Source organism: Amphiprion ocellaris, chromosome 19, assembly GCF_022539595.1.
Source record: "Amphiprion ocellaris isolate individual 3 ecotype Okinawa chromosome 19, ASM2253959v1, whole genome shotgun sequence".
In the NCBI taxonomy this organism is placed as follows: Eukaryota; Metazoa; Chordata; class Actinopteri; family Pomacentridae; genus Amphiprion; species Amphiprion ocellaris.
The window spans coordinates 16,251,364-16,267,798 of NC_072784.1; the positions used below are offsets into that span (position 1 = coordinate 16,251,364).

Consider the following 16,435-nt stretch of genomic DNA (forward strand, 5'->3'; position numbering starts at 1 on the left):
TGCATATTTATACAGGTTTACTAAGTATGCAGCTAATTTCCTCTCACCTAGCAATGTTTGATTGTTCTTTTTATTCTCTGAGTATGTTTTTAAAACTCTTCCTTTGATTATCTGTGCTGGAAGCATTTCTAATGAAGTGAAACCTTTCTAAACTTTCCTGTCAGCGCCAGGTTGCAAGTCCAGCTTTCATTTACAGTGAACAGCAGCTCGGGTTTTTAAATATGTATGTGTGATGACGCTTTAAAGCCCTCGGCACCTGATTTGCATCAAAAGTTGTTCTTCTCCTGAGTCAAGAATCTGTCAAATCTGAACCCACAGATGTGAGACATATTTTTAGATTCAATTTGAGTTACACTTTCAGAAGTTATATTTGTTTTTGACAACAATCAAGAACAAATGTCCAGAATTCCACTTAGAAATAACAAAACAAAGACGCAGATCTTGCCTGAGAATCACAACATCTTAAGTTTTCTACAGTGCATCCATTGGTACACTGCAAGCAGGACCTGCTAATAGCTAATTCTGCAAACTTTTAATGGTGCTTTACCACAATTTAAATAAATATAGGCTGAATAAACAGGGCTCATGTCGACAGCAAATTAGATGTAAAACATGGAATACTACGAGGAGTTTAAACCCCATTAAGTGTGCACTATAGATATTTTCATGTTGATAACTGAGGGTTTAGAGGGAAAAATAGAATCCAGCTGAGAAAATAGAGAATGAAAAAGCTGATAACACATACATACACAAATGTCCACTGAGAATGCCACATTTTTGCGCAAACAAACCAACACAATTATTGAAAAGATGCTGTGATTATATCTAAAGTCTACATGAACGGGGATTCAAATTTAGGTGTTTCTGGATTTTGTAGGAGAACCAAACTGATGGATCAAAGAGTGCACATCACCTGGTTTCTGGTCCTCAGGTCCTGGTTTTCCTGCTGGCATTGACACAAGGCCTTCCTCTCAGCATCCAGAGCCTGGACAAGGTGTCCGTTCTCCAGACACTTCAGGGAGAACTGCTGGGACAAAACCTCGAGCTCCCGCTGGAAGGAGGCCAGCTCCTCACTGCACAAACACAAAAATATAAAACGTTTTAATAAGAACCTGCAAAATACACAGATTCCTGAAGATGATCAGAATGAGATGTGGCTCTATGGGTAGACGGAAACACTTGCATTATGTGTGGACTCACAGTATGATAAAAATTAATCTTATTAATTCTTCATTGATGCAAAAAGTCACAAAATATATGTATTTTATTCTATTGCTGCAGCTCTAAATAATTCATGTAACTTAAAGGCCAAACAATGCTAAATTATCCAAAATTATTAAGAGCATACAGACTTTTTATCACCAAGCTTCAAGATGAGTCTCACTGTTGCAGATGCAGGATGGAGAGTTTAGGAATTCAAGAGTTAGAAAAATGTGTTAAAACACAGGAATTTTGTCCATCATTACAACTAATCTTCAATCAGGAGGTTCTGATTTTGTAGCTGTTGACTACAAGAACTAACCGTTCACTTACTGTCTAATATATCCCAGATTTCACTTCATCTGTAAATGCTCTTTATCTTTTGGCACATTGGTGCATCACACAACCTTGTATCCTGTTTCTCTTTGGTGTTCTAATTTACTTTCAGCTCATTTCTCTCCGATTTTTCTCATGTAATATCCAGTCGCTCTAATTAAACACAGTGAGGCTAAAGCTGCATGAGTCGTACCTGTGCTGCCTGCAAATGTCGTCCAGGTGTGTGTTTGCGTTGCCATTTTCTGACTGACATCTCCTCTCCACTTCCCTCTGCAGCTCCAGACGGTGAGCGTTCTTGATGGCTTCAATTGCTGAGAGACGATTAAAAAGGAGGAATGTTTATGTAAATATCAGAAGCAGCTTCGAACAAATCCGGAGTCACTGGAAAGTATGTTGTTGCTCCAATTTATTTTTTGAAACGTATAGTTTGTTCCACGAAGAGCTTGATAAATAATGTTTGTATTAGTAGCTATATAACCAGAAACCTAATAAACGTTTGTGCGACTAAAAAAAGCAACATTTACAAATGATATTTTGGCAGCTTCAATAAAAAAAAAAAAAAACAAAAAAAAAAACATTTTAATCACACAGAGACAACAGTTCTATTACAGATATATTCCACAGCAAACAAAAAAATGAAACAATCAGTTTTTTAACCATATAAATAACACATAATTAAGGCTCAGACAAAAAAAAATTACATATTTTAAGGAAGACACTGTTTGGATTCACTGCAATCAACTAATTTTAGAAACAGCCCAACCAAAGATGTAACTAATTCCTTATCAATCAACAGTGGTCTTCCTTATTTATGGAGGAATGAAACTGTGAAACCACTGATGTAGACACAAACTATGACAATAACGGCATAACTTTATTAGACTTCAGAACCATAAACTGTCAAGATTAGATGTTACCTGGCCAAGACATATATGTACATTGTATTTATAATGTTATTTAAATAAAATTCTTAGTGTAAACCTCAATCAGGGCACAAATCATGTTTGTTAGAGTTGGATTTGCCACCATCACTATACTTTCACCATAATTAGCCAATTTTTCATGTGAGATCTGGAAACCATGATTAAATATGCTGCAGGTAGCAGAGATAAGAATCCCTGTAACACTGACTAAAGTCCTACACAAACATGTCTATCTGTCGCTTCTCACCAGTGGCAGTAGCAGCACTCTCCTCTTCCAGCAGTCGGTCTCTCTCCACCAGGAGGCGCTCCAGTTCCTGTTGGTGTCTGCGCTGAAGCTCCTCCACTACCTTCAGGTGCGACTCCTCCATGCAGGTGAAGCCACGCTCACATGTAGCCTGAAAACACGGGTGAGTGATAATGACAATAAATATAATAACTCGGTCGTCTTCATCCGAGACTAAATGATACAATCAAGAAACAAAGATGAGTTTAAGAGTCTTCCAAAATTAGGATTTTAAAAAACATTGCTCTGTAAAGCACAATAAAGGGCAAAATTTAAAAATTGTACAGTAATGCACACTAATTTGAGAAATCTAAGAATGCAAATGACTTGTTTTCACTATCTGTGAACCTGCCGGGTATTTTTGCGATTGATTGATAATTTGGCTTCTAAACTGTCAGAAAACAGCTTAAAAATATTCTCAATCATTTCCTACAACTGTTGATTCAAATGGCTTTCTCTTTCTCTCAAACAGTCTGAACCTTGTGGGATACTTCCTTTAATGACAAAGAAAAGAATCTAAATTCTCTCAATTGAGTGTCTAATTAATGATAATTGTATTATCAAAGTAGTTCAAAAGAAAACTGCAGGATTTCATCTTGCAATACTACTACTCTTTCACACTGAAAATATTAAAAAGAAAAATGTTCACCTCTTCCTGGCAAAACTGAAGTCTCTCGGGTTGATTTTCACAGCATGTAGAAATGAATAAAAATGAATGGTTGCCTATTAGTAGGATTTAAACACTCTAGTATAATAAATAAAAGTAGTTTACGGCGAGGTAAATAGTTTGTTTCCTCATTAGAAGAAATATTCAAATCTGGCTGTGAAAGAAAGATTACTGAAAAAAAGAATTCTATTCCTCAGAAGCTGTTTCTGATTATTTTTTTTCTCTATAATGTCAAAAACATTTATTATTTAGTGAAGTTTTATTGGCTTACTTTAATAGAGAAAGAGTTCTTTCTGGTTGAAAATGCTACTGTAATAGTATTTTAATTGCAAAACAACAGCAACAACTTTGATACTTCTAGTTTCACATATTTATAGCTCATAGGACACTTTGACAGCTGCATTTGTAGATTTCAGTTTTGGTTAATGAGCAACTTGATTCACATGTAAACCTACAGCATGATGGATTGAGTTTATTTGTCTGTGTTCCGTCTTTCAATTATCAAGTACCGTACTGCAGCTTTACTTTAAATAATCTCGGATTACATTGATATCAATATAAGATTATACATCCATGACAAAATAAGCCATAATGTAGAATTTAAAAAAACATTCTTCTCTGATCATTGAATACAGCCGGGTTTACAGTTTTACTTTCATTTTGTTGACATTAGACTCATTTGGATATCTCTATCACTCATTTTCTCCATGTTTTTAGAAATAAAATGTTCTATAAATCTGGCTGTGAATGATTAATGAACATATTCCTCTGTAAAAACCCTTCAGAATATAGACAGAAATAAAACTACAAAGTATGGTCCATGTAAATATAAAAAGGTGTATTCTGTGAGTTCTCTTACAACACGGATGAAAGAAAACAAGTGCTTTTGCCTGTAGTGTCTCACCTTTAGAGTTTTATAGTCAAAAACTGCTAATCTGCCTCATCTGAATTTTGTGGGTGTGACTTGAGTTACTTTGTGAAATAATCAAATCTTTGCAGGAAAGTGTGTTCTCACAGGATGGTACTGTACAAGCAGTGTCAAACACCAGCCACCCTGCAGCAGCACCTACCTTCAGCTTCTCCATCTCCTTCTCATGCTGCAACTGCACCAAACTCATTTTTCCATCAAACTCTTCTTTCAGCTCATCCGTTAAGGCCGACAGCTGCTCCTCCAGCTCCTTCACTTTTCCTCTTAACGCCGAAATTAGCTCCACGTCTGGATCGGTTTTATCACTTTCTCTCAAAATTGTGTCTCCTGTGTCGCTGAGCTCAGGTTCCTTCTCAGCCATCTCCTCTTCTGGAGTTTCATTTTCTTCCCTACTTTCCTCTGCAACACTTCCATCTGCATTCTGCAGCTCAGTATCTATATCCTGTGGACAAGTCTCATCCGTCTGGCAGCATGAGTCCATTTGAGCGACCAACAAGGACGCTTGTTTTTCCTCGAGGTTTGACAGTTTTGTTTTTAGCTCCCCGTTTTCCTCCATGAGGGTGAGACAGTTGCAGCAGTGTCTTTTCTTTGACTGAAGTCTGCGTAAACGGTAGCAGTACAGGGCTTCGGTTGCTGCTGAGTGAAAGAATGAAATGGACCAGGGATGCTCTGAAATATGGAATTCGTACAGTCTGTCTGCAACTAACTGGAGTTTGTTTTGGGCAGAGGTGCTGACGGAGGAGGCGACCTGGTTCAGCAAAGAAATTTTCATCTGTGTGACCATCTTAAGATGCTCCATCTCACACAGTTGGTTGTTAAAATCAAACACACCGTTTTCCTCTATCTTTGTGGTTTCTGATGTTGTAACACTTGCACTATTCCAATTAATGTCCTTTAAAACCTCACACATTCCCTCCAAACCTTCCTCATCTTTCTCCAGAAGCAGACCGCGGCCTTCAAGCAGCATCTGTTTCTCTAGCATCATATGTTCCGTCACCTCCCTAACAAGCACTTCTACTGGATCATTCACTCCTGAGGAAACGTCTTTCAGTTTGTTGAGCAGCAAACTCCAAAACTCTTCCTCCCACTTCAGCTGACTCACAAATGCAGGATGTTCCTCCTCTTGCTCACTTTCTTTTACAAAATCCAACCTGTCAATCACATCTAACAGTTTCCCCAAAGCTCTCAGTCTCATGACCATCCCCGCTATCACTTGCTGGATCTTTTCGTCACTAGAGACACATCTATTTCTTTCACATTCTTTCACCTTCTCTTTCTCTAACTCTTCATTCAGCCTCCTAATATCAGCCTCTGCCTCTTCAGCTCTTTGACAGTAAAGTTTCTCTGCCACCTTCAGCTCTGTGTTCTGCTGCTGAAGCTCCCGGCAGGTCAACTCTGATTGGTCGAGCTGCCTCTCCAGCTCCATCAGCTTGGCTTCAGTAGCTTCAAAACATCGAAGCAGGTACCCTTCTGCTTTCTCAGCACCTTTCTTCTTCTCATCCTCCCTTGGTTCTTCTGTTTCCGCCGGGTCGCTGAGCTGTAGCAGCACCTCGGTCTCCTTCAGATTCTCCTCCAGGGAGGTGATCAGCGTCTGGGCTTCCAGCAGCTCCTGGTTCCTCAAGCTCAGCTCCCTCTCCAGATCTTCTAACCTCGTCTTCCCCTGTTGCTCCACTTCAGGGAGCAGATGGGGCTCAGTGTACCTGTTGCTGAGCTCTGCTTTCAGCCTCTCGATCTCTCGGTCTGCCTCTGTCAGTTGGTTCAGCATCTCCTGGTTGCGCTGATTGAGAGCCTCATTCTGGCTGGTGAGTAGTTCCACCTCTTTGGAAAGGTTCCTCACTGTCGAATTGTCTAGAGCTTCGCAGTTCAGTGAAATGTCATCTCCACCTGCAGGCTCCTCCACAAAAAGCGAACTAAAGTCACTGTTATGTGTTTGTATTTCTGAGGCAGGAGACAATTGACAGTCTTCTCTGTCCAGCTGATTCTGGTGGTTGGTTGTTGTGCCATCAAAGTTCAGAATCTGAGTATCAGTTTGAGACCGATCGCTGTCTGATGCAGGTGACAGTAAAGGTGTGACTGCTTGCTCAGAAAGCAAATCCTCTAGTTCTTGTAAGTTACCCTCAGTATCACGCAACCAGATGCTGGGCAGCTGTGGTGCTGATGTAGGTGGTTCAAACCCAAGCTGCTCCTGTATGTCCTGCTTGATAACGCTCTGCTGCATGACGTTTGTATCTTTCAGGCTCTGTGTTTGGTATTTTAATGGCTTTTCATTCGTGTCCAGCGAGTATAAATCTGCTTCAGAACAAATTGGAGGGTCCAGCTGTGGAAAAAGAAACAGAGAAGATTAGCTGCCATGTGTTGAAGCACTGACTAACTGAAAAAAATCAAAAGCATTCAGGGTATATAAGAAGACATCAACCACCACGGTAAGCAGCTGAGGCCAAACAATAAACTTTGCAGACCTGCCGCTGATAAAATCCTGCCGCACTGAGCTGAGCTTCCAGTTTGAGTTTGCAACGCTCCGACTCTGCCAGCTGAGCCTTCAGATCCTCAACCTTCAACAGCACAAAGAAAATCAGATATATCGTATAAAGGCCTTCATATCCTAAACAACCTTCCATAAACATATTAGGATGGACAAGTACAGCAGAAGCAACCTCATTATTTGCATCTTCAGTTCCAAAGTCTAATTTTATTAGTATAGCTGCACAATTTAAAGTAGCAATAACTGCTTTTTTGTCCATGTGGGGTCAGAAAATTAGCAATTTATATGACAGGCAGACACATTCGCATTCATTCAGAGTGATGTTTCTGTCCACCTGATGAATTTAAGCCCAGTATTCACTCTTTTTAGAAGTTATAGGCAAAAATTAACTTCTCATCTGCTAAGTGTTCCTTTTCTTTATCAGCTTCGTCAGTAATTATATTTGTCTGACTTTGTGTCATACCATCTAGAATTTTTAGAATTGTTTTTGCTCAATCATCTTTGATTTGCCAAAACATTTTATAGATATATATGTATATATGTATATATATATATATATATATATATATATATATATATATATATATATATATATATATATATATATATATATATATATATATATATGTATATATATATATATGTATATATATATATATATATATACACAAAACACTGAGAATTACACTCTTAAATACACATTTGATCCATTTTAATATTTAAAAATACACACGTAATACTAAAAACTAAAATAGTGCTATGTACAGTAATACAGGCTCTCGATCCACTTACCCTGTTCCTGTAGCTGTGCAGCAGTTTCTCCGTCTCCATGGCGTCTCTGGCTTCATTAAACATTGGGACTGTCCTGTCCAGTCTGAACACCGTCTTCTCCACCTCCTTCCAGCACTCTTCTATCTCCTCCTCCACTCTCTGCTGTGATTTTGGACTCAGTGCTCGGACACCGCCGTCCACCATCTTCTCTCCATTTTCCTCCCACCCCAGAGAGATGCCCAGCATGTTCTCGTACCTCCTCCTCCTCTCCTCCCGCTTCTTCCTCCTCTCCAGGTCACTCAGCTCCAGTGAACAGGGAGATGTAGTCCTCTGAGGATCTCTGGCCACCGGCGGCCTGCTCTGAGGCCGAAACTCAGCCCAGTCGAAGGTATTGTAGCGGCCTTCCCTTCGTCGCTCCATTACGCTCTTCGGTTTGTGGTGAGAGTCTCTGTCTGTGGGGACGTCAGAGGAAGGAGAGTCCTGAGTCACGTCTGGTTTGGGTAGAACTTCAGGTTGGTGGCCAGGAACACTGAAAAAAGGAAAAAAATCAGGTCTGAAACCAATAGTAAAAATAAACATCAGCAATTCTGATTCATCAAGATCTTTTTCTAAAGAGAAATTAAAATTCAAAATGTCAGAATTTGCTCCTGTGCACTGTATTTTATTGTTAAAAACTGAATAGGTTTCACTTTTGGGCTGCTGATTTAACGAGATATTTTATCTGACACGTAAAAACATAACACTTTGATAATATAAAATATTTGAAATGAAACATTTGCAAGTATTATCATATCAAATGATGGAAGATTTGGACAGACTAGACTAAACAAGATACAAACTGGATGGCTAGCCTTTATAATGACCTGAAAGTAAATAACCCAGAAAATAGGTTTGGTGTTAAATAACTGTTCGAGTCACCAAGAAGTATTTCATAAAGAAAAAAAAAAGCTTGAAACCAAGTCCAAAAACAGATTTTTTTTTTTCTTCTTTGCTCCCCCATTAATCATCTTTGACCCCTCAGATTTGTCTTGTGACTCTTTGGAGGGGCCTGACCCCTAGGTTGAGAACCACAAGTCTACACTATTTGACTGCATATAAAGTAGCATCACCTCAAGCAGCTCCAAAATTTGCTGACAGTATAACTTGTAAGGGAATATTGTTACATTCAGTTTGAATTTACTCTTTCCTCGACAGGGAGAAAAGCTCCTGAACAACTCCTGATATCCTGGACCTTAAATTTTGTCCTCTAGTGTTTTTTATAGTAAGAAAAAGACTCCCTTTAAGATATGATCATAAGAGGACTGGACTTTTGATTTGAATGAGCACTCAGGATGAACTGATGATTCTTTCCCCACAGGAGTATTTTAATTTAACTTTACCTATTTTAAAAACTGCTTTTGTGTCTCATGTCAGTTTGTCAGGGACCTGCACAGCCTGTGTTAAAGCTGCTACACTAATAAAGTTTCACTGATCACCTGGCTACATCAGGAGCGTTGGCTGGATGGACGTTCCTCATTAGCGCCTGGATCCAGTTCTTGCGTATCCCTGCAGTCATGGCCGACAGCGTGAAGACACCCTTCGGGGTCTGCAGCATACAAACATCTGCTTTAACTGGTAGTTTTACAAAACAGGTAAAATTATGACTGTTGCTTATCAGCTGTCAAGTCTTACATGGATCTGAAAGCCGTAGTTTCTTTGCACTTGATACTCAGACACATTATAACACTTTGTTAAGTCGATTTCTCCTTCAAGATCTGAAGCCTGAGAGGAACAAGCAGAAATCATTATGAAGAGCTGAATAACCCATAAATACTATTAATTTACTTTATAATTAACTAATTTCCAAATACCTCCTCAGCTATAGAGTCCTTGTAGTATCTCAGACTGTCAGTGGACAGCACAAACCAATATTTCTTCCACTAGAGGGAAGCAATGGACATTCATCAGAGGTGATTAACAAACATTTCAGCGTATTGAAATCCTTTAAATCACCAGCTTGACCTTAATTTAGGACTATAAAATTGTTTACCTGTTCTTTTTCATCCAGTTTGACCATCCAGCCTTTCTTGAAGTTCAACAAATCTGGCTGTAAAGAAGATAAACATATGCACAATTTTGTTGTTAGTATAAATCTTTGTAGAAATGTATAGAAGAAAAATAGAAGAAATATAGACTTGACTGTTCTTGCCTTTGAGTAATAAATATGATCTATAGCTGAATAATATAGTATAATATAAACCACCTGTTTACGAGGGTACTTGCAAAGTTCTAAGCCTCACCAGGAAATAAGGAGCGAAACTCCCATTTTGGGGTATAACAGTATACTATAAAGCATTACATCATTGCCCACAAAAACTCAGATGTTTGAAGCAATGAAACAAAAAAAAGAGAGGAAAGCTTGAAGCTGGCTGCTGTTGTTCCAATACAATGTGTCTGTTCCATGGTTTCTGAACTGTTGCCCCATGAACCTTACTCAGCTAACCAGGACCATTTGACTTCTGTTTCTCAAACTTAAATCACACTCCACAACTTTCAGAGTGATGAAGAAGTCATCCATGCTGTTGGAGAGATTCTTGAGGCTCAATATGTAACCTTCTTCCATGAAGGGATCGTGAAGCTTGAAAATCCATGGACCAAGTGCATTGAAGTTAAATGAGACTAATGCAAGAACAATCTTTCTCCTGTGACATTTTCTGGTGAGGCTGAGAACTTGCTGAAGCACCCTTATAGTTTTCAATTAGCTTATATATGACAACAGCATCAAAAAAATTACAGAAATTTAGTTATGACTTTTGATTTTGATCTGCCATATCAAGATTTTCAAGGAACTCATCTTGCCACCCTTATAAAATTGCTATAAGTTCAATTAAAATTTAGCCCCCATACAGGTTTATGAAAGGGGAAATTAGCTATAGATATCAAAACTGTTTTATGTACCAGGCTGTGAACATATTTTTTTCTGATGTAAAGTTAGGCGTTTTAACATAGAAGGCTATGGGGACAGAGGCGTTTTTGGAGTCTGCCTCAAGTGGACATTCAAGGAGCTGCATTAAAGAACAACATTAGTGTTGCTCATCACGGGGTGTTGCTTGATTGGAATCAAAGGCAGGGCAGTACCACACCTCCACCCAAAAGTCACTACTGCACAGGCTTGTTGCAAATGATGTCACAAATAAAAGATGGCAGCTCCTGTTTCTTTCACTTCTGGGCAGCTGTCATGTTGACGATTTTTATATACAGTCTGTGGTAGAAATGTGAATCCGTTTGGTGACTTACCGTCATGACAGTGTCTGACGTCCTGCGGTCCAGAGACTTGGCTCTTCTCTGGGGAGGAGGAGCACTGAGCTGGGCTATGTCTCCACAAGACTGGAGTTTCTGCAGAGGGCCAAAAAAAAAAGTTTAAAATTAACCAGTAAAATTACACCAGCTTTCCTTAGAAGGAGGCTTTAACTAATGAGAAGACGTGGTGTGTTTTCTGAATCGGGACGGTGCAGCCTGCATTCCATCAACCAGAGAAACCGATAGTCTGGACGCTTGGCAGAGATGTCAGCTGTAAGGATTAGGCCTGCTGTAGAGCACCACGGGGAGTCCAACAGGCTTTTCTACACTGCCTGCTAAATTCTAACTCACATCACAAGTGAAGTGCACACGGATGACTGGATTTGGCTGTGGAATGCATGAAAAGGTTTTAGGAGCTACATAATCCCTGATACTCTGTGGCTTTTGTCTTACATTTCAAAATGATGCTCCAAAACTGAGAGTGAGACCCCTGCATGCTTCGTATGATCAGGTTTCATGCTGGCGCTAACAGCACGTAGTATCAGGGTCTGCTTCAAGTCTGGATTACACAGCATTAAATGAAACACGGGTACGTTTTTTTGTGTTTACTTGAGCCTCTGCAATTCAAAAGATTCATTCTTCCCTCTTATATAACCACTTCAATGGGGAAAAAATGACCACTTTAATCACTACAGAACATTCTTTGTGTTTTTTTGTTCTGGCATTTACACTGAAAACTATCCAAGGACACAACACACGGAAGAACACAGCGCTCTGACTTCAGTGTGAACCGTTTTTTTGGGGGTTTTTTTTGTTCTGTTGCTGACCGCTGCAGACAGAGCCTGTCCTCTGTTTAGTGAGGAAGCCTCCCAAAGCTGAGGGGGAGGAAGAGAAGAAGAGGCCGTCTTGGGAATCTCAGCTCTGAGGCCTGAATGAACTCCGGACAGTTCTCATTTGGCCCTGTCCTGGCTACCAAAACAAACGTACCCAGAGACACATAAATCATCACATGGGCTCAAATGTGCTGCTGGCGTATTTAAAAAGGTAAATCCTCTGTAATGAGTGAGCGCGTTTAATCAAAGATTAACAGCTGCCACTGTGACGACCATCTGTGTTGCACTACTGTGATTTTACAATGTTTTCTGCATCAGTGTTGTGTGCAGAGGGGTGTTTCATCAGGGAGGCAATGAAAAGCAGGGTTTACTGTGAATGTGGCTGACGAACCGTTTCATAAAGCCAACACACAGCTGATGGAGACAAAATAAATCAAGTCTGGTTTATTTCATAACTTTGACCAACACTTGAAACATCAAACACAAATCATGTCATGCCGCAGTGAACAAAACAGACATGAAAAGACAAAACTGTGATGTTTGTGCCCACTGAACAGCAGATATTAAACATATAAACCAAACATGATAAAAATGACAGCTGTAAACTGAATCAAAGAACTTCTGACATCATGCTTTAGATCAGTCAGGAGCTGGTACCAAAAAACAAGTTCAACTTGGTCCAACTCTGTTTGAGTTACCTGAGCGGTTTACTATGACGCAAGGTTAATGGGTTATGGAGGTATGTTGAACCTAAAGGCAAAGTTTTCAATGTCATGAAGGTGGCTGTCTTTTTAACCTGGTCACTGATGCTGCGCTGCTAACCTGCTCCAAGGACATTCTGTAAAAGTGCCACCGTTTCTATCATCACGGCATTTTCTATGATACAGATTTTCAAATGAGGGAATCGTATTAAACTGTATTTCACAAATAACACTGAATGAAACCGTGCAGTTAAAGTCGGTAAACTGTATGTGTCACGTTGCCACGGGAGCACACATGCACTTAGTTGCTAATGGAGAAAATGCAGAAATGTAATCTCTGCCTGGTCCCAATTGCTGCCAAGTCTGTTGCTGGTATTGAAGTTAATAGAACACAGAAAAGAAAATTGATTTGTTTATTTTCCTGGATTATACACACGTCTAGTGTTATCTGTAGTACGTAGTCGCGCTACAAGTCAGGCAGTCCCATGTTGGCAAGCAGAGAGCATTGTGGGGTTTTAGTTGTAAATGAGTACCAAGACAAAGTCCTCTGTGACACGTAATGACCTCCAGTCAGACCACATGCTTCCAATCAAGCCAGAATCAAATCGAATAGTTTTACCAAATCCCAGTGACATGGAACATGCATTTGTTACAAAAATTATTCTCTTTTACAACACCTGTGTGACAGCGGACATAAACAAAGCTTCCAGTTTAGGTTAGGGCCCCAACCAGTTATGCAACGATTATGCAAAATGACGTGGTCAAATCAATTAATGGTGACCGTGTGATTACATAATAATTTTGACGGGCCTAAATATAGTGATTGAGGAGATAAGCAAGTCTGAGGTCATCTCTAATATATAACATGCTTCCCAAAGGTTTTGTTTTTTGTAGGTCTTTGTTAGTTTTTGTTTTTCACTTCACTTCTCCGGACTTGGCTCATCTGGATTGATGTGTTTCTATGTCATCTCTGGTCTGACTTGATTCAACCATCTTTAAGAGACCATATTTCCAGAAATTAAGCCTGATTTACTGACGTAAGGCCAGCCTAACTGGTTGCTTTATGTAACATACCCGTGGACTGTTTATTCTTCGTGTTTGGTTTGTTTTGTTGATACCGTGACACACGGACAGACACTTGTTAGGGTTTACTCACCTTCTTAATCACCAGGGTCTAGCCTAACAACACATGGTGACTATCATTCACAAACAGGTGTGCACTTCTGCAATGGGAGGCACTGCTTTCTGAGCTTCCTCTGAGTTTCTCAGTACGTATGGACCATCGTGTGATTCTGCAACTTGTCAGTAGAGCTTTGAAAGTCTCGTGAAGAGTCCTTGAGAGCTCCTGATAATAACACTGTATCTTGTTTAAATTGTGAGGAATCCCTGGAAAAAAGCATGTAAGAGGAATGTTGGCTCGCAGATTACAGCAGGTGGAGTGAACGCCTTCAGGGCATCAAAACCAGTTCTGTTCACAAACAAAACGCAGCGCTGAATGATTCACTGCCTCTGTCCCACCTGCCGACACATGCACCCACTGACACTGGAGGAAACACAAGCCACAACACGGCTGCACTGACTCGTCCACGCGTTTCATGCCAAACTGTCATCACCTGCTTTTCAACAGCACCAAATAAATGAAGGCTCTGAAGATGCAAAAGACTTGAATGAGTCAGGAAACATCTCTTGTTTACACGCACTGACCGACTGATGCAAACAGCCTCAGTGTGGAATTCAGTGATTTACTCCATCTAACTCTGCACTGTTTGATCAGGTCAGAACTGCAGCCTTCAAGTGACGTCTCTCATGCACAACACCTGGATTTGTGAGTCATGTTCAAACCAGTCCAGCCCACAGCCCGGCCCAGTACAGCCAGAGTACAGCTGGATACAGTGACTGGTCTTAATCATGGCACACCCGTGTGAGGATTAACCAGCACTACCTAGTCAAGGTTATTACTGTCAAATGGCAGCAAACAACCTCAGTCAGGAAGTGGGTTTTTAATTGTTGGATGCTGACATTAAAGGACTTGAAATAATTGTTTTTATATTATAAGCCACGGCCTCCTAAAGGAAGTTCACAATGAATATTTCCATTTTTGTTATGCTTGCTCTGATTATTTTTACTGGTTAAAAATTTTCTTTTCTTTCTTTTTTTTTTTTTTTAAATAATGTCAGGTCGATTATATCTACAAAACCAGCCAGAACTGGGGGCAGCATAATATTAAGTTCCCCTTTACATCTCTGTGCTGCAAATCTGCTAACATGTAGCAATATACCATGAATGTCATGTAACCTCACTGTTTTATTTCTTATTTGTTTCCATTGACCTCATTTGTTAATTAACAAAATGATTTCGAAAAATGATAATTCTGAATATAAATATACATAATTCTACAAGACAGCGCTTCACTTCACTTGCCTGTGGTCAATTTGGACAATAATAACTAAAGTTGACCAAGCTGAGTTCTTACATGGCAAAAATTGTAGATGTGCTGTAGGCTGAAGGTTCATTATTCTATAGACAGCCAGCGCAGTGTTTTCTAATTCCTAAATTTTGTCTGTTTGTCTAAATACATTTTATCTGAAGTGGATGATAAAGGCTGGCTAAAGGCTGATATTTAATATACAATTCATATCATTAAAGGAGCAGTTTGACAGTTGTTTGTTAGCTTAGCATAACACAAATCCTTGCAAGAGACATAAACAGCTAGTCTCATTCTGTCCAAAAGCAACAACACCAACCTATCAACACCTCTGAAGCTCACTGATCAACATGTTAAGTTATGTCTGACTATTTCTTGGCCAGGTAAAATTAATTCCTGCTGATGATAACACCACTGTGACAACAACACTGGCATTCTGTCACATTTCTACAGAGCACGGCTAGCTGTATCCACCTGTTTCCAGTCTTTATGCTAAGCTAAGTTAAGCTGCTGCTGGCTTAACTTCATATTAAGTGTACAGACGTGAGAGTAGTACCAATCCTCTCTTCTAATGCTTGTTAAGAAAGCAAATAAGATTATTTCACAACATGTTATACAACATATAGTAGCTGAAATATATCAAGTTGAGTTTCATCAAGGCAGGAACATGCAGCAACTTGTAGAAATTAAACAACACACCTCTTTAATGACTAACTATGAAGGGCGCATCAGACTGGCAGAGGACCTCGTACATGTTGGACTGATAACGTCACTGTACAATGAAAACTATTTTTTATGTCTTTTTTGTTTACAGGACTTTCACGATATTTTCCACAGTGGGAGAGCTTTAGGAAGCTCCAGGATCCACTGGAGCAAGGATTAGGTTAGGCTCAAACAGAACTCATGTCTATAGTTGTCCTGGACTGCTACACTAAAAGGTGGAGTGAAAAGCTGGCTATCATTGATTATTGAATTATGGGGACAATGGCATACATTTTTAGACAGTTTCCCCAAGAAGACTTTCATAGTGTTGCACTCATTTATTCACAAAAAAAAGAAAAGACTCTGAAGGTATCTGACCTTCTGACAACGTGTAAAAGCATACTGGCAGCTGAAGTAACAGAAAATGGATGGACTGACTGTGTGTCTGGATAACATTTAGCACATTCATGATGTAGTTACCTCTCGCTTGCTGATACGAGCTTCACTCCTGCCCTTCCTGGAGGCGGCTGTCCCACCTTCATGTTCTTTCTCGGTGCCTTCTGATCCCAGCAGCCTCTCTGCTGACCGGTTACGGCTGCAAAACATGAACAACTGATTAATGTGTGTCCACTGCAGAAGGTTTCCCAGAACACAGTTTCCCAACCTGTATTTCCACTGGAGGAACCATGGTCTAAATTAAGACAGAAACGCACCTGCTCTGGGGTCGCACATTCTGGAGGTTTAGGAACCATCAAGTACAGAGAGCTACTGATTAGCTCGGTACAGTGGCATCAGTCACACCAGACATTTTTAAAAACTGCAAACAGCTCGTTTTGCCTATCATTTACCAACACAATCAGGATGGCGCAGCACAGGAAATTTTGCAACAAATGATAAAGTCCAGA

At 39.8% G+C, this 16,435-nt stretch overlaps 1 protein-coding gene across 1 annotated transcript in view; it reads right to left on the reverse strand.

Annotated features, from left to right (window-relative positions):
• The window catches only part of LOC111574868 (myosin phosphatase Rho-interacting protein-like), a 32,966-nt gene that overhangs the window by 2,156 nt on the left and 14,375 nt on the right, over nucleotides 1-16,435 (reverse strand). The window contains exons 8-19 of the mRNA XM_023279673.3: nucleotides 16,011-16,125; nucleotides 10,867-10,965; nucleotides 9,620-9,676; nucleotides 9,441-9,509; nucleotides 9,262-9,351; nucleotides 9,066-9,175; nucleotides 7,612-8,119; nucleotides 6,797-6,889; nucleotides 4,480-6,654; nucleotides 2,707-2,854; nucleotides 1,730-1,847; nucleotides 914-1,073 (exon numbers count right to left, since the gene is read on the reverse strand). Coding sequence (XP_023135441.2) covers nucleotides 914-1,073; nucleotides 1,730-1,847; nucleotides 2,707-2,854; nucleotides 4,480-6,654; nucleotides 6,797-6,889; nucleotides 7,612-8,119; nucleotides 9,066-9,175; nucleotides 9,262-9,351; nucleotides 9,441-9,509; nucleotides 9,620-9,676; nucleotides 10,867-10,965; nucleotides 16,011-16,125 — 3,742 coding nt within the window. The remainder of the gene's footprint in view (nucleotides 1-913; nucleotides 1,074-1,729; nucleotides 1,848-2,706; nucleotides 2,855-4,479; nucleotides 6,655-6,796; nucleotides 6,890-7,611; nucleotides 8,120-9,065; nucleotides 9,176-9,261; nucleotides 9,352-9,440; nucleotides 9,510-9,619; nucleotides 9,677-10,866; nucleotides 10,966-16,010; nucleotides 16,126-16,435) is intronic.